We start from the raw sequence: 18,372 nt of genomic DNA, 5'->3' as shown, positions 1-18,372 counted from the left end.
TATAAGTAAAGCCACCAACTATGCTGACCACTTACACAGCCACTGGGTCACTGAAAGGTCAAATACGTACAATACAATTTTTTTTTTCCCATAAAAAGTTTCGAACTGATGATATATATATTTTTTATAACTACAGTAGATGATTAAACTATACACCATTTATGTTTTTGTTGATGTGGAAAAAGTTACGTGTATATTTTAATTTTCTTAATCTTGTTCATTGGTTGTGGAAAAGCCGCCCCTCTTTGATGCGTCCTTGCTCTCGCCTTCAGAATAATATGATCAACTTAATATCTCTCCCATCATCCGCAAAATTAATATGGAAATTAAGTTTTTTTTAATGTATACTTTACTAAAATAAAGTATATTAAGGTTTTATAATTTTCACCCCCCAAATTGGTGAATTGTTTGAATTTTAAATTTATTGAGTTTTATTTTGAAGAACCTAACCAAAACTTCCTCTTATGGTCTGCGCTCGCCACTGAAGTGAATATTTAGCTTGAAGTCACTTTTCTAATGACATGACAGCGCTAACTAAAGCAATGTCGAGTGAGTATAAAGTCTAAAATGTTTCATTATTTGTAATATTTCCATCTTTTGACACGCACATTAAAATTACAACATGCATCGCTGACAGAATCACTTCGGTCGCTTTGTTTACATTAGCGGTGCTGCACTTCTTTATAGGAAATGCGCTTGTTTTGGTGCTTGGATTGATATTCCTGTGTCTGTAGAGTTTCGCTTGGCCGTGGTCCAGCTGCAGGTGACCAGCGTGAAGGCGGATAACCTGAGCCGAGCCCGGAGACTGGTGAAGGAGGCGGCGGGACAGGGGGGCAAAGTGGTGCTGCTCCCAGTGAGTGAGCCAGACATATGTTTTTGTAGTAGTAGTAGTAGTAGTAGTAGTAGTAGTAGTAGTAGTAGTAGTAGTAGTAGTAGTAGTAGTAGTAGTAGTAGTAGTAGTAGTAGTAGTAGGAGGAGGAGGTTAAGTCCAATTTGATGCTGAATTTCAATCTGTGGGACTTACTGGTAAAATATGTACTCAAATCAAAGAAAGTTTACAGCCCTCTTGTAACATATCGTGTCTGAGAAGTAGCTTTAAGATATTGCAATGTCTAACCAGAACTCATAGAATTGTAATCATTAATTTAGTAGTAAATGTTTTCCAAATAGGTTTGACTTTAAAGGTACACTGCGTAATATTTTGGACTATACTGACAAAACAAAAACATGCTCCAAATGACCAGCTCAACACAGACAATGTTATTACTGCAGTGTGTAATAAAAGAGTGGATTTGGATGAGAAAATGTTTAAATCTCAAATTCTTCTGCCTTTCGTCACATCTCCATGGAGACGAGCTGGAGACGTACCCTCTCCCAATAACAGTCATAACTTAGGGGGGGTGAGCCTCATAAATGTTTCTTTATACATTCATGAGGTATTTTTCAATGATGAAAATATCTGTCATACAATGCATGCTTGTATTTCAATTTTATTTATTGGGTAAAATTCTACGCGGTGTGGCTTTAAGACAATCAAAACTTTGCTTTGAAATGTGTAATATTAAAGCTTGTAATGTGGTGGTATTGGTGCAGATAGTAGAGCAGGTCGTCCTGTGACCAGAGGGTCAGCGGTCCTGCAGGTGCACACTGTCGCTGTGTCCTTGGGCAAGACACTTCCCCCACCTTGCCTCCAGTGTCTGTGTACACTGGTGTGTGAATGAGAGTGTGAATGAGTGAGAGGTTCCTTGATGTAAAGCGCTTTGAGTGCCTATAACAGGTAAAAAGGCGCTGTATAAATGTGTGTAAATTTACCATTTATCCCGACTGCAGGAGTGCTTCAACTCCCCCTATGGGACCGGCTTCTTCTCTACATATGCAGAGAGGATTCCAGGAGAGTCCACTCAGGTGCTGTCAGAGATCGCAAAAGAAAACAAAGTCTATTTAGTTGGAGGTAAGAGAAGAACTTTTCACTTTTTCTTAAAGCGCTTTTGGCCTAATAAAGGTAGAAAAGCGCTATATGAATTGAGACCATTTACCATAAGTAACTATAAATTACATGAAGTCACTCAAGCGATGTGATGTCACAGATGAAAATTAGACAAACTTAGAGGCATTGATTAAATAAGTCTTACCTTTTTCCTAAGCCATTCTGAACCTTCCCCCTCCTGTTTCACATTTGTTTTTATTGCTGGTTTGTTAATTTTCCTTAAAGGGGGGGGTATTATGCAAAATCGACTTTTTCAAGCTTTACATCATGTTATTATGTCATTCCCTCATTAAAAACATGCCTGAAGTGTTGCCTTGGCACATTCACGTATTTTTGAGTAATCTGTAAAAACTCTGATGGCAGACATTTTAGGGATAGGTTTGCCTGAGTCCTCCTAGGAACGCCCCCACCTCCTGGAGACGCCCCCGAGCTTTCGTCACCAGCCGAGTAACCAACCACTGCTCCTCAGCAGAACCCCCTCCCCACTGATGCCACAGACAGCATGTGGAGGGGGCGTGTCGGAAAGGGTCAGAGGTTCTTAAAGAGACAGAGGCCTATTTCAAGACATTCGCTACAGCCATTTTGAGAGAGCAATTTTATACAAGGCAGTTATTCTAATTTGCTGCATTTACAGACCAACAGAAGGTTTCGTCATCATTGTAGTGTGCTATAGACTGGTGCTATGTGATTGAAAAAAGCATAATACCCCCTCTTTAACTATTTAGAAATAAAATAAGTGAATATCAGGTACTTTTAACCCGGGCTATGGCTTGGCTGTAGTCGTGGAGCTGCTGCACATACGCAGGGTTTGCCGAATGCTCCCTCCTAACCTGCCAAACTAAAATAAATATTTTTTTAAAAAAAGTTTACTGAAATTTGCTTTTAAAGGATCAATTCCTGAAGAAGACGATGGGAAGTTGTATAACAGCTGTATGGTGTTTGATCCAGAGGGAAAGATGCTTCTCAAACACAGGAAGGTACACCATTGATTATATTACTTAACATTACATACGTTACATCACATATTTTATTTATATACTTGTTTGTTTAATCTTTTCTTCTGCTGGTTCTTTTTAGATTCACCTCTTCGACATCAGTGTCCCGGGGAAAATCCACTTCCAGGAGTCGGAGACGCTGAGTCCAGGGAATAGTTTATCGATGTTTGACACACGTGAGGGAGTTTAAGTTTATTGTTGTTGCTGTTGTCTTTAACTAATTTATTTACAATTGCAATGATTTTATTCTGCAGCATTTTGTAAAGTCGGAGTCGGCATCTGCTACGACATACGGTTTGCAGAGCTCGCACAGCTTTATAGTAGAAAAGGTGATTTGTGATTTGTGGCTTTTCTTATGTTCACATCCTTGAAGTGCACTTGAATTTCATTGTGTATTTTGTGCACTGACAATATTGTATCTAATCTCATTTCTGGCTCTAGATTGTCAGCTGTTGGTTTATCCTGGAGCCTTTAACATGACGACTGGCCCAGCGCATTGGGAGATTCTACAGCGGGCCAGGTCAGAGCTCCTTAATGGACTGTAGGGCTGTGCAATGAATACTATCGAATACTATAGTTGTACTAGAGCAGAAAGCATCCATTTAAGTTGTCTTTTTTTCTTTCTTTTTTTTAACATTTTAACACCAATCTCATGAACCTTATTGGTAAAAATTGCATTTATTTGGCTGAACATTTAGCTGAAGGATAAAAATGTAATGGCCAGATCTCCCAGCCCTATATGTTCTATATAAGTGTGTCCTCTGTATGTGTGTAATATAACTGTATGTTCATTATTGTGGTTAAACAGGGCAGTGGATAACCAGGTTTATGTGGCGACAGCGTCACCGGCTCGAGATGAAACTGCGTCTTATGTGGCCTGGGGTCACAGCACCGTCGTCAGCCCTTGGTAAGAAACTGTGGACCTGCTTTACACAATAAATACAGCTTGTTTCTGCAAAGAGAATTAACTAAACTACAGATTTATAGATGTGGTCAGATTTATATCTAGAAGATGGTGGAATGAGTGCACTGTAGTCACTATTCTCTAAATTTACTATAGTGTTGTACTTTTTCGAGCTTTTAGCCACATCTTCATGGAAAAACATACCTGAAGTAGAGTTTCTCTTCATTCACAGTGCTTTTCATGTTGGTCGTATAGTACCCTTTAATTGTTTGTAAACATTCTGGGCTTAGCTGGAGGCGGGAAGCTCGATTCCTATCTATTTCCATTGTAGCTGTTGTCATAGTAACGATAAACAAATGTCTAAATGTTGTTGGAAATATGACATAAATCTTATTTTATCATCTGAAATGTCATTCCTCTTGTTCTTGCATCTTAAGCCACAACAGGACCACATTTTTTAGTTGTAGTTTTACACTTATGATCACTAGTTTTAGTTTAATCTTATTTGTCTTGATCACTTCCTTCCTCCAGCTGATGTCACTGATGATGTAAGCAGTGAAAGGGTCTATTCTACTGCTGAAGCACTTTGAAATGTATTTATTAACCAAGTGCATTTTCTTCAGTTCAGGAGAAAATGTGCTCGGTTCAGGTGGCGGTTAAGAGGTTACAGATAAAACCCAGAAGACTCTTCAGCATTATTCATCGTGTCCGGGACCATCAAAGAGTCTGAGCCATAATGCGCTCAAGCTGCGTTTATCACAGAGCCATCGATTTGTTAGTGAGCTGTTGAGTAAAACTGAAAGCTTGTATTTTATGTGTGATAAAACAAACAACAGGATGCAAATCAACTGAGGCCTTGGTGATAAAGGGTCATTTCCAAACACAGACATTATTTTATCTAGTAAAATGTAGGCCTGGGTACCGTTAAACAATACCAGTCTGGTATCGGAAAAAAAGCTTTACGTACTACTGGTATCGAAAAAAGAAAGGTATCGAAAGCAAGAACCGAAAAATGTTATAAAATCTTTATATTCACGTTTTGATGCTGTCGGTCATCAAAATTTTATAGAAATATGGGAGAAAATGTAGAAAAAGTGGAAAAATATTGGGAAAAACAAGTGGGAAAATTGGGGTAAATTTAGGAAAAATGTAGGGAAAAAATGTGAAAATGTTTTGGGAGAAAATAAACACAAAGAATATGCAAACATTTTCAAAAACAAGTGGAAAAAATTGGGTAAATTTGGGAAAAAATTAAGCAAAATTGGGGGGGAAAAATACCAAAAAACTGGGAATTTTTTGGAAAAAATATGGGAAATTTGGGGGAAAAACATGAGAAAACTGGTTTAAAATTTGAAAATAATAAAATAAAACTTGAAAAGTGCTTATTCTGCCCTTTTATTGTAAAGGAAGTTTCTTGGTTCTATATGACAAATAAACTATTATAGGTGTCGAAAAAATATCGTTCAGGTATCGGTATCGAAAACCAAGTATCGTTAAAGTACCGGTATGGAAAAAAATATAGAAAAAAATAGTAAAAGAATATCCATGAAAAGCTTATCAAAAGCAGGTTTAAAGCCACAGTTGTCAAGAATATAGTCACTTTAATATGAATAAACTGTTAATATTTCAATGACTATTTGCAGGGGAGAAGTTATTTCAAAAGCTGGTCCAGAAGAAGCTGTTATTTACGCTGATATCGGTAAGTTAAAGTTGATGAGTCTTATAGTGCATCATAAACTATAAACTAATGTTCTATATCCTGGCTCAGATCTGCAGTATTTGGCGGATATCCGGCAGCAGATCCCGATCACGGTGCAGCGACGCAACGACCTCTACTCTGTCACCACCGTCCCAGAGACGACCGGCTGATCTTCAAACGGGACAGAGCGAAACTGAGGGGGAAAGGTACAACGTGTGGGACAATGAAAATGACGAAGGAGTCCGGCTGTTCATGAAGAAGATGCCAATGTCAATGAATGATGGAGCTCCAGGCAGAACATTTATTACGGATCAGTCTGTGATACTAATGTTGAAATTATGCTAATGTGGTCAATTCTGGTGATTATTTGGGTAGAAGTTTTTAATATATTTACTACAAACTGAAAACAAAGATGTACAATCGCAACAAATGAAAATATATCAGTTTATTTCTTTTCTTTAATAAAATACTAAAACGCAGCCACAAGTCCCATCGATAGAAATGAGTCAGAAAAGTAAATCCAGTGAAAACAAGAAGTGTCCAGCCAGAGTTTGGTAAATGAAGTTGTGAAAAGTGTCAATGTTGTCAGACGCAGGACTCCTTTGGCGTTAGTGATTCTTCCTCTGTCACCTCCAGGAACTGATGTTTCTTTTTTTGATCTGAAAAGAACAAATATATATTTTATTACAACAAATCACAAAAAACGCTTTTCTAAGGCGCATTTCTACAGTATCAGCTACCCTGCATTGAAAACAGTCTGACCCGCTCCACAGTGCACCTGAGGCAAATCACTTAAAACGCCAGACTAACCATATAAATGTCTGTGTTAATCATTTTAACCATTTAGCACGCAAAATAACTTATATTTGAGCAGCATCAGCTTTGTGGTTGTATAAGCTACGCAGCGGCGGAGTGATCTGCTAGAAAATAGTCCCTCAAAATGCGATCATTCATGTGATGCAAGGTCAGTTATATTCCAAAAATTATTCTATTGACACAGACATTGATATGGTTAGTCTGGCGTTATAAGTGATTTGCCTCAGGTGCTCTGTGGAGCGGGTCAGACTGTTTTTAATGCAGGCTAGCTGATACCATAGAAATGCACTAGCCTAGCGCTCTTCAAATACAAGAACTGCATGAATTACAAAAAATATATATATTTCCAGAAAACAGCAACACTCTGGATAACTAGGAAATGAGGCCCTATGTCAAAAATCCTGAAATATCTCTTTAAAGACATTTGTACATGATTACTTCTGAAGTTACAGATTTGCTAAATGATTAAACGCTGACAATGAAAACGTGTGCATTTACTCTCAGTCACCCTGACAACAGGAGGAGAAGGGGCTCTTGATATTACTCTTCATTTGATCACATGCCACGATTCCCACCTGGTCGGGCCTCTCGTGAGGAGTTTGCATGTTCTCGTGTCTGCGTAGGTTTCTTGAGACTCTGCTCTTGTTTGAATTGTTGGGAGTGACACACAGTGACTATTTGCGATGTGTTTGTGAAATGTTCTGAGGTTTGCTACAAATTAATTGCCCTTTGGGATCAATAAAGTTTTCTAAATCTGAATCCGGGTACTTCAGTTTCCCCTACCACTAAAAATATGTACAATAGGTTCCCCCCTGGGGCCAGGACTCTCTAAAAGAGATTCTCAATTTCAGTGGAACTTTCCTGGTTAACCTCTTAACACTTTCTCCAGTTCGGCTTTACCCACAAAGAAAAGCTTCTTACAGCCTTCAGGCCAGTTTAATGCCTCATTTGAAAGCTAAGACCTGATCTAAGATTGCTACGTTTTTGTTACTTTTTTTGTTGTGTTTTTGTTGCTTTTTCATCCACATTTAAGTTTTTTTAACGCTATTTTTAAGGAAGCTTTTAGATTTGGGTAATGCCTGGGTACCTAGATGATAACTGGAGAACATTTGCTTAGGTTGGGGTTAACAGGTTCAATAAAGGTCAAATAAAAAAATTATGAGCCATGTGGTAATCGAATAATTGTTACCAGTGTTAATAAATTATCACTAAAGGCCAAAAAGTAAAATAAAAGACTCCAGACTTGTGGGATGGTTGCAGCGATGTACCTATGTTTCCCATTCAGGTGCATGATTGCAGGACATGATTTAGGCATTAAAAGGCAATTAACAACAGATAACTAACAAAGAAAGAATATGGTTCTGCATTGTTTTTACTTCAGGCTAATATAGAGTCTAAAATAATATTACATCTACACTTTTCTCTGTGCTATACTTTAACCAAGGACAATATTTCGTTGCACCTATTCAATTTCATGGGTACCCAAATAACCCCCTTCTGGAGCCCTGGCTGCAAAAAAGGGGCATAACAGTTTACACTCTAGCCTCAGAGCAAGGTCCAGTTTTTTTTTTCCTCTTGATGCTCTTGACTTCGGATCGACAGTCTTCTAACCGACATATTACACTCACGTCTCAGAGCTTTGTTGGACTCGAACTGGTCTCTCCTCTTCTTACTGATCCTGTCCAGGTGGATCTGATAACCCACTCCCACCACGACCAAGATCCCCACCGCGACACACAGCCCGGTGCTGAACATCCACATCCCGTCAGAGGCTCGGCTCCGGAACGTGTCGTCTTTAGTGCCACCTGTGGATCAGTAAAACAGCAGTATTGTGATTGTGAGGACAAAGAACCTACTACTCAAGAAAAGCACAGTAAAAACTTCTATCCAAGGACATCAAACAGTATTATCCACAGAGCCGGTGCTGGCCCATGAGGGGCCCTAAGCAAAAATCTACACAGGAGCCCTACAGTACCAACGCATCCCATGGTTATTCGACAGAGAGCGAATCCATTTACAGTCAAAAACAGTTCCACTGTGCAGTGCAGGGCAGAGGGGGAACATAATGACCTCAATTCATAGTCTGGCATCCAGACTAATCTCCAATGTTTATTAATTAATAAACAGGAGACTAGTCTGGCGACCCTGTCGTAGAAAAGCTACTGCTTGAGGCGGGACTAATGTGGGACAACCGAAGCGCAGAGCAGCCAATGAGAACATAGCAGATGTGACGACAGAAACAGCGACAAGAAAGTTGTATCATTCGGACATTAACAATGGCGCTCCTGCCACACGGAGCTCAGTAAATGACTTCTGTCGTTTATGTCAGAAAAACTTAAGAATACTAGCATACCGGAGCATTACGTGAAGTGGTTGCTTGTGTTGAAAAACTACAAAACAAAGGTGCAACAACGTGACGCCCGTTCAGGGAGCTGCTCTGATTGGTCGGTAGGCTCCATATCGCTGCGTCACTTCCTTTGAAAGCGCGCCATGGAGTGTTGCCAGACCCTCTTCTGTAAAGAAGCGGAGTCTGGTTGGCGAGACTACTCAATTCAGGCCCTGCCCCTCTGTATGAGAACCACTAACCACTAAGCCACTGTCAGACTGGGCTTTAGGACTACTATAGTCTATTCCCCCCACTTTTTAAAATGGTAAATGGTCCCATTCTCTCACCTCTGGTCCCTGACCCACAGTTTGGGAACCACTGATTTAAAACTAACTGAAACCTGCAACTAATGCTTATTTCTGTCTGACCACTGAGAATTAGCCTATGAGTAACCCAATTCGTTATAGACTGTGCACTTTCAAAGAACTAGAGTTACTGTAAGTAACTGTGCTATTCGAGGAGCACGAAGCCCCTGGAAACAGCTCAAATTTAAGGAAGTCGCAAATAAGTGATGTTAACTAAGACTCACTGCTTTTTGAAATGAGCGTCTCGTTCATCCACTGGTTCTGAATGAAGCAGGACACGCTGTCTTCTGCGGAGATGTTGACGGTGAGTTGACTGGTCACGTTGTAGAGGTTCGAGTCTGAGAGGGGCACCAAGTCGGTCCAAACGGAGCCTTCGGGCGGCTGCTCCGTGTCGTTTATGAGCCAGTACACTGTGGGCTCCGGGAAACCGCCGCTGGACCGGCAGAGGAACACCGACCTGTTACCGTCTGCTGCTTCGTCTCTCTGGAGGCGGGGCAAGCTGAACCTGGCTGCAAAAACAGTCACAGATATGGAAAGGGTTTGTAAATAGGTGCAGATTGACACAGTGCAGAAACAAAACAACAAACCTGATGCTATTGCAATTTTATTAATCAATTCTCCATACATTATGATCTTCAATTGTTCAACTACTTCTCAGTGGGTGAAGTGTCTTTTCACAATGGACAACAGCAGTGTTTCCCAACCAGAGCCACGGGTGCAGTTCATGAGCTCTTAGCAGTGAGTGGTATTTCAATACAACTTTCAAATAAAAGTTAATGAGGCTGTTAAGTGAAAGGTTTTAATTTACGAGTATGTTAGCTTTATTTTTAACACAGATCACTGATAAATCTGAGCCTAGTTGATCACTTTGTAAAGGTTTTGGCAGGATAATTGAGGTAGGGGGTATTCGCAGTATAAATGAACAACTCCAGGGGTACGCGAGAAATAAAGGGTTGGGAACCACTGGACTACAGACAAAAACTCGAACAGAGATGTGGACAAACTAAGGCCTGTGGGCAAAGTGCAGAAACATGATCAGGCTCGACATGCATTGTCTAAGGGTGAGCATCACCAGTATTATTACTCACACAAAGAAAGATAACACATGACTGGTGCATTTGTGTGGCTTTTTTTTCATGTGTATTTAAGTCTATTTGAGGAAACAGGGTTTTTGCAGTGCATTAAAAAGCATTAAAAGTCATTAAAAAGCATTAAATTTGACTCAAACTGGCATTAAATCAACCAGTGTTAATTTCGTCGACTAAAATATTTAGGCTTAATTTTAGTCAAAGTGATATTTTTGAGACTAAAATTAGACTAAAACTAAATTAAACATTTTTCATGAGACTAAAACTATAATCAAAATGTCCAGATATTTTAGTCGACTAAAATAAGACTAAATAAGAGGAGAGACTAAAATCATCCTAACTTCTATTGACCGTCTGAGTGAATTTAAATATCATGTAAATTCACTCCCAAAGGAGCAGCTCTGAGCTTTGTTCATGTGGAGACGCTCCATGAAGCCGAGGAACAAGATTAAATATGATTATAATGAACATTATAAATGCAAAGTGGAATAAACTTGTCTTAAATTTAGTCAACTAAATTTACTTGCAATTTTAGTCGACTAAAACTAGACTAAAATTGAAGATATTATTTTGACTAAATCTCGACTAAAATTTCATTACATTTTCGTCAAAAGACTAAGACTAAAAGTAAATTAAAATATGTTGTCAAAATTAACACTGAAATCAACATTTATTGGAAAATTATGACATTGCTCAACAATGTTTACAGTATGAGTTCATCAAAAAATACCAAAATTATGGTGCAAAACATGTTGAGCTGCAGCTTTGGCTGAAATTGTAAAAAGGTTTTGTGTTTTGCCCAATTCTCTTTCCTCTGTTTGATGAAATGTTTCCAAATCTTAAGAAATTAAAAATGTGCAGGTTTTTTCTGCACTTGCACAGGCATTAAAATATAGTATATGGCCATTAAAATTAAAAAGCATTACATTTGACTTGCTTCTGCTTGTATAAACCCTGCAATAGCAAATGCTTGAAATGCATCTGGTCCTCCTGGCAAGTTCAAAACCCTGAATCAAAAAGTTTGCTCTAACCACTGAGCCATTGTCGCCTAATGGTAATAAATCTACAACACTGGCACAGAATTCTTCAAAACACTCCTGGATCTATGTAAGCTAAAGCATTTACTGTATGATTGTATTTGGTTACTGAATAGATACTGAATGTGCAAAAGGAATGAGTTATGAGAAAATACAGTAGAAATAAACACTGTGTCTGAATACAAATACACAGTACGTATAACAGGTTTTACTTCAGACGCCCTGCAGCGCGTTACACTGGTTTGACTGACAGAGGATGCTCTTGTTCAGTTTACTATGTTTCCATTGTCAATCAGAACAGTCGGTTCATGTTTCTGTTTGGGCACGTCGCAGGTCTACACAAATACAGCATGACCCACATTTGCCACATGAAACGCAATATTCTGTTGGTACGGCTTAATAAATACACATTATGTTCTGTTTACCAGTATTGTTTTGTATTGTTTGCACTACAGACAGAAACTCAACTGTAAACAAGACAGAAACTTTACAATATGTGATTTTCATACGCAGTTAAAACATCAGCTTACAAAAGATTCATTGCTTGTGAGGGCTGCATAATGTATCAAACTATCGTAACAAGTTTATTATTATTTTTTTTGTAACTTTATTTAAAGGGACACTACGTAACATTTTGGACTCCACCAGTTCAACACAGAAAAATGCCATTACTGCAGGGAATAATCAAAGAATGGTTTAGGATGAGAACCTAACCTATTTTAATCTAAAATTCTACTGATTTTAGTCACATCTCCATGGAGACGAGCTGGAGACGTACCCTCTCCAGGTAAAGTTACAGTCATATCTTAGGAGAGAACCGCTCACAGCAAAAGAACATGTTTGTTTGTACATTTATGAGATATTTTTCCAATGATGAGATGATCTATCATAAAATAAATGCTAGTATTTAAGTTTTACTTATAAGTGAAAATCCTACACGGTGTGGCTTTAAATTGGGGCAGTGCACATTAATCAACATGTGTTTTTTTTATTATGTAAATGCACCGGAGTTAGCCATGTAGTCCCATGGCAGGTTGATTTGGCATCCGCGCAGTAATCTTCACTTTACTGTGCGAACTATTTCGAACTACTCCTGGTATTATTACGCCTTACAATATAGTTCCCCCTTTTATCCGCTTAGAAAGTCCACATTGTTTAATTTTGTGTAATTATACTTTGTAGTGTAACACTTCACGTAACCATATTTAAATAGGGAAAACGTGGAAGAGCTTGGTAGCTTCTATCTTGACCTGTTTTGGAGCTATAGAGGAGAGGGGGAGAGGCTAAATGCTAACGCCGTCTGCGCTGTGTTTACGGGACTGAAGGCACGGGGGAAGGTCAGACAGGTCCTAAAGAACTCGTCAAAGCTAAGGTAAGAACATATCTCAGTATGTAAAAACGGTGGCCTATTCCTTTAACTTTGACCCTAATGACCAATAATTGGAGGGTCTGCTCTGCTGGAAATATCGCGAAAATTACCGTGGTAACCAAAGCTCCTCAGACTCAAATGTGAGAACATTTTTTCACAATTTTCACAAAAAAATGTTTTACTACGTTTAACGCTGTTGCTTCCAGGAACATCACAGACACAAATCTCTGATACTGGGCAACTCTCTAGACTCTGAGGATTCAGGTATAACATGTCGGCCTCACTGTGAGCCATGAAGTAAAATATTGTCCATCTCATATGAGCCTCTCCCATAAAAATAAGCCAACATCTGCCATTCTGAAGTTGGAACAGCTGGTGGGACTTTCTGTTAAAAGGAACCTCACAGCGCTGTATATGTGAGTCACCATACGTACTCATCACATTTACTACTGTAAGAAAAGATCCAGAACGTTGTGACGCGAATGGATTAAATTTGTAACAGATACGTCTATTTACTTAATACAACAACTGTTAGTTTTTTTATTTATTGGTTTAGCATGGGGCCTCGAGGGTAAATTATTCTCTTCCCAGTAACACTGTGTCCCCGTTTCTTACAGAATTCTTTTAAAGGGGGAGTATTATGCAAAATCGCATCATGTTATTGTGTCATTCCCTCATTAAAAACATGCCTGAAGTGTTGCCTTGGCACATTCACGTATTTTTGAGTAATCTGTAAAAACTCTGATGGCGGCCATTTTAAGAATAGGTTGAGTAGCCGAGTAACCAACCACTGCTCCTCAGCAGAACCCCCTCCCCACTGATGCCACAGACAGCGTGTGGAGGGGGCGTGTCGGAAAGAGTCAGAGGTTCTTAAAGAGACAGAGGCCTATTTCAAGACATTCACTACAGCCATTTTGATTTTATACAAGACAGTTATTCTAATTTACTGTATTTACAGACCAACAGAAGGTTTGGTCATCATTGTAGTGTGATATAGACTGGTGCTATGTGATTGAAAAAAGCATAACACCCCCTCTTTAAAACAGCGATTTTTAACGCTTAAAATATTCAATATCTGTGTCACACTCGGTCATGTTAAATGTTCGGGATACGATCTGGGTAGGTCTGACCTTTAACCTGGACCAGCATGCTTTGCGCTCAATGAGATGCCGAATCTGCTTATTCTGTTGGGATCAAGTTCCAGGCGTGAACTGCCCATACTGAGAAGTGAGATTGTCCAAATGAAGTCTTTGTAAATGGGATTTTACATTCTCCTCTGCTTGATGAGCGCGTGTTTGAGTTTACATTCAGCTGTATAAACTCCTGTAAAGTCCATTTAGGGTTTTATAGACCAGATACTTTATCCATTTTTTTTTTGGCGTCATTTGGTATTTCTGTAAATTGTTGGAATTTGTTGGACATGAAATAAAAAATTGCTTACTATTTGTATTATAAAATGGCTGAAACATAGTGTGTAGACATGGCAATATTCAAGACAGTATCGACTATGGGATTGTTATTACTACTGTCTAATACCCCACCCATTAACAGGTGCATCATGTTGTTATGCTTTAGGTGCAAAATGTGTCTAATTCTTGCCACTAACCTGCCGTCCGGAGGCACAGGCTGCACAGCGGGACACTGCCATTCTCCGACGGGGTCAAAAACAGGCTATAAATCATTTTGTCCTCTTTGGGGTTGACCTTCGGGAGCTCCAGGGAGAAGTTTCCAGTGAGAGCAGCGTCGGCCGAGATCGAGGCCTGGTTCAGACTCCAAACGGTCAGGTCTCCGTCGTCGTCCCACTCGGCCTTTAGCACCACTTCACTGCCTCTCCTCCACTCCGCCGATAAATTATGAAAACTTAAGGGCGCATGTTGGTAGCAGGGCAGCAGCACGGGGCGAGCCACGATACCGACGACACACTTCTCATCTGGGAAAACACAACACAAAATGTACAGTAGATGTGTTCAGCCTGTCGATATTAATATGTGAGGGTTTGGCTCTCAGTTGACCCCACATGCCCTTCCTGACGCGATCACCTCCACAGTTACTACTTTATAGCGTAATTATTCTTATGCTGCTGCTGCTAAATGGTAAACATGCACATACAGACACTGGAAGAAGATGGAAGAAGTGTCTTGCCCAAGGACACAACAACAGAGTACATTGGGGGCTGGAATGAACTCCTGCACTTGTGATGACTTCTGCTCCATAGCCACAAATGCTACTTCCACTACTATTGCTACGAAAATAGGCTGTATCATCTTTATATTTACCACAAGACTCTATTATCATCAGTGTTATAATCAGTGTAATTGCACAGTAATTACACAGAAATTCACAACTGTTAATTTCCAAAAATGCTTCTGCCAAATAGAGCAATAAGGATGCTACATAACCTACCACTCTGAATTTGTCTGCAGCAAAATTATTTGGGTAAATCAAGAAGATGGTTTGTCATACGATACGATACGATACGATACGATACGATACGATACGACATACTTATTTAAATCCCGAAGGAAATTCAGTTCATCAGCAGCACAAACAAGTCACGCATTAAAACATCACATTAAATTTTCTTGAAAAATTCAATAAATAGGACAGTGCAGAGAATAAATATAAAAGTACTGTAAGGCCATCATTCCCATTTAGCCCCGCCCACCCAAGGATTTGTTATACAGCCTGATCGCTCTGGGCAAGAAAGATTTCCTGAGCCTTTCCTTTGAGCAGGAGAGAAGGAGCTCCTCTGCCTCATCACCCCCTCTTGCAGGGGGGGTTGCTGTTGTCCATCACAGAGAGCAGCTTCTCCAGGGTTCTCTTCTCCGAGATTGACACTACAGAGTCCTGATCGGCCCCAATCACTTTCTGATTAGTTTGTCCCGTCTCTGAGTGCCCCTCTGCCTAATGTTTCCCCCCCAACACACAACACCATAGAAAAGGGCACTAGCCACTACTGCCTGGTCTACTACTCATCCTAGTAGTAGAAACTCCAATGCCTGACCAAAAAGAGGATCAGACACTTTCAGGGCCGGCCCGAGCCAATTTGGTGCCCTGGGCAAGATTTAACTTTTTCTTTTAATATACAAAAAAATAAATATATATATGTATAATTTCCATTTATATTTCTGTGTGTTTCTCGCACATGCACAAAGCCTGTTTCTGAATATCCTTCACCCAAATAGCATTCTATATGTTTTGTTTTCTTTTGCTGTTGGACACACATAAGCATATGGAAAAGGCTCTTCTTATTTTATGTTATATTGTTACGTAGAAGGACCCTGCTGTTTGGTTGTAGCGCCTTCGGCTTTTATTGCAACACACATTCGCATTGTTTCAACGAGCTTCTGCAACGTCAAAAGATCTGGTGTTGCATTAATTTTTCAGCACAATCTTGCATTGACGATGGGAGTGTGTGCCTTCTCAAGCACAACCAGGGGCGGACTGGCCATATGTCCATTCTGGAAGAGCACAGAAGGGCCACTGGCTCGAGGGCCACCGGTCCCGCCTCAACCGAGCTTTACCCAAATCTCAAAGCTAAAAAGAAAAGCATCAAAATAGCGAGAAAAAGAGGATGAAAACATGAGAAAAACACGGACAAAAAAACACAACAAAAAATGATAGAAAAAATAATTAAAAATTCAACAAAGATGTGACAAAAACTCAACAAAAATGTAACAAAAACTCAGCAACAATGTAACAAAAACTCAACAAAAATGTAACAAAAACTCAACAAAAATGTAACAAAAACTCAACAAAAATGTGACAAAAATTCAACAAAAATGTAACAAAAACTCAACAAAAATGTAACAAAAACTCAGCAAAAATGTAACAAAAACTCAACAAAAATGTGACAAAAACTCAACAAAAATGTGACAAAAACTCAACAAAAATGTAACAAAAACTCAACAAAAATGTGACAAAAACTCAACAAAAATGTGACAAAAACTCAACAAAAATGTAACAAAAACTCAGCAAAAATGTAACAAAAATTCAACAAAAATGTGACAAAAAAGAAAAGAAAAAAAAACATACAAAAGGTGACACAACACAGCAACAGCGTGAGGAAAAAGGTCCGTTTTGTGGGTCTTAGCTTTCAAATGAGGTGTTACACAGGCAAAAGAGGACAGAATGCACTCAGTTAAGGCGGGTGGTAAGAGGTTAAAATATGTATTTGTGGAAGTGTCACAATTACGCTAATTTGGGCCAGGCTGGTCAGAGTCCAGGGCTGTTTTTCAGTCCGCCCCTGAGCACAACCCATCATCAATCCAAGTGTGAAAATGATGTCTCACGCTCCCTGAACCACTCAGTCACAGTGTGAGCCCAATTAATCCTGGCATTGTCATCTTGGAATATGCCCGTGCCATCACGGAAGAAGAAATCCAGTGAGGATGTTCAGGTTCGTTGGATGATCTCATTCTTTGGCCAAATGTTGCTGAACCCAGATCTGACCAACTACAGCAACCCCCAGTTCATAACAGTTAGTCATGGTCAGGCAGTGTCCAAAGCAATATTACTTGTTGATTAAGAATCCACTGTGTTAAACCTGATAGTATCCGTGTGAATGTGCGCTGCTGTGATGGGAGAGACTTACCTATACATGCGCAAAACGTGAAGAAACTGAAGAGCAGCCCATAGCTCCACAGTGCCACCAGCATGACCCACTGCAACTGCGCGTAAAAACAATGGGAAACAATATTACTCATAAACCGTGAACACATTAGAAGCACCATTACAAACAAAACTTTTCAGCCGCGGATTAAAAAGCATGTCAAACTTCGCTTCCTCGTTTGAACCTCTGTCTTTCTTACTCACATTTAAGGAATTCATTGTCTGTCATGTCGCGGCTTGTCGGTGTGCCTTACCCGGTGGCTCTCTCGTCCTATGGCACCATTTTAGTTCACCAAAGCCGTGACACCAGCAGGTTCTCCCAGTATTAAACACGACTCCACGGATTTACCTGTAAACATTAGGTTCGTCCCGGTGCCACCCTCTGAGGTCTCGCGCTGAGGACGGACCAGTCTGACTTCTTTTTCCACAATGGGCCGAGCTCCTAAGAAGGCTCCACACCTACAACCCGCAGAGGTGGTGATGAGGACATAGGGGGTGTGATATGATGATGAGCTCAGAACTGGGTCTTTAGGTCAGTCAGTTTTACAAAGGATTTTAACAAGTAGGAGGAAAGCGGAATTTGTCCCTAAAGGATTTATTTTACTGCATGACAATACAAAAAAAGCAAATTGTAATTTTAAATAAGAAATTCATCCTCCAACCAATGATGTTCTGTCCTACTGTTTGCAGAGGTGGGTAGAGTAGCCACAATATTTACTCAAGTAAGAGAAGCGTTACATAAAAATAATTTTACTCAAGTAAAAGTAAAAAAGGAGTGGCCCAAATGTTTACTCAAGTAGGCTAAGAGTAAAACAGTACTTTGAGAAAATGTGTGAGTCTGATTTATGTTTCAGTAGTGACATAAATTATGAGAAACAAGATTTACTCGCAGTCAGGGGCGGACTGGCTATATGTCCATTCTGGAAGAGCACAGAAGGGCCACTGGCTCTAGGGCCACCAGTCCCGCCTCAACCGAGCTTTACCCAAATCTAAAAGCTAAAAAGAAAAGCATCAAAATAGCGAGAAAAAGAGGATGAAAAGTCAACAAAAACATGAGAAAAACACGGGGGGAAAAAACTACAAAAACGTGAGAAAAACACAACAAAAAATGATAGAAAAAATGATTTAAAAAACAACAAAAATATGACAAAAATGTGGCGACGTGACGAAAAGTT

At 39.6% G+C, this 18,372-nt stretch overlaps 2 protein-coding genes across 2 annotated transcripts; one reads left to right on the top strand and one right to left on the bottom strand.

The window, feature by feature from the left end:
- The first annotated feature begins 451 nt into the window (after window positions 1-451).
- Window positions 452-5,963, top strand: nit2 (nitrilase family, member 2). Its single transcript, XM_079574992.1, has 10 exons — window positions 452-549; window positions 735-853; window positions 1,831-1,951; window positions 2,876-2,964; window positions 3,065-3,158; window positions 3,237-3,311; window positions 3,424-3,502; window positions 3,791-3,889; window positions 5,530-5,585; window positions 5,655-5,963. Exons 1-10 carry the CDS (start codon window positions 522-524, stop codon window positions 5,753-5,755), a joined length of 861 nt encoding a protein of 286 aa, XP_079431118.1. The 5' UTR covers window positions 452-521; the 3' UTR covers window positions 5,756-5,963.
- Window positions 5,964-6,137: 174 nt separating this feature from the next.
- LOC306976866 (ICOS ligand-like) lies at window positions 6,138-17,479 on the bottom strand. The gene is made up of 6 exons (XM_079574981.1): window positions 17,452-17,479; window positions 17,181-17,256; window positions 14,193-14,516; window positions 9,317-9,601; window positions 8,030-8,206; window positions 6,138-6,244 (listed from the first exon to the last, which is right to left on the bottom strand). Exons 2-6 carry the CDS (start codon window positions 17,242-17,244, stop codon window positions 6,171-6,173), a joined length of 924 nt encoding a protein of 307 aa, XP_079431107.1. The 5' UTR covers window positions 17,245-17,256; window positions 17,452-17,479; the 3' UTR covers window positions 6,138-6,170.
- Between the last annotated feature and the right edge of the window lie 893 nt (window positions 17,480-18,372).

This window comes from Gobius niger (genome assembly GCF_951799975.1).
Source record: "Gobius niger genome assembly, chromosome: 17".
NCBI lineage: Eukaryota > Metazoa > Chordata > Actinopteri > Gobiiformes > Gobiidae > Gobius > Gobius niger.
The sequence above is the reverse complement of the archived record's forward strand: the minus strand, read 5'-3'. Positions and strand labels throughout refer to the sequence as shown.

What these genes read in the sequence shown, in the direction of transcription:
- nit2 (XM_079574992.1), top strand. Translation starts at nt 522, where the DNA reads ATGACAGCGCTAACTAAAGCAATGTCGA. An exon ending in GCAAAGTGGTGCTGCTCCCA is followed by an intron (nt 854 to 1,830) that starts GTGAGTGAGCCA and finishes TCCCGACTGCAG; the next exon opens with GAGTGCTTCAACTCCCCCTA. An exon ending in ACAGCTTTATAGTAGAAAAG is followed by an intron (nt 3,312 to 3,423) that starts GTGATTTGTGAT and finishes TTCTGGCTCTAG; the next exon opens with ATTGTCAGCTGTTGGTTTAT.
- LOC306976866 (XM_079574981.1), bottom strand. Translation starts at nt 17,244, where the DNA reads ATGCTGGTGGCACTGTGGAGCTATGGGCTGCTCTTCAGTTTCTTCACG. An exon ending in CCTGTGCCTCCGGACGGCAG is followed by an intron (nt 9,602 to 14,192) that starts GTTAGTGGCAAG and finishes CTGTTTTTGCAG; the next exon opens with CCAGGTTCAGCTTGCCCCGC. An exon ending in GTCCAACAAAGCTCTGAGAC is followed by an intron (nt 6,245 to 8,029) that starts GTGAGTGTAATA and finishes TGTTCTTTTCAG; the next exon opens with ATCAAAAAAAGAAACATCAG.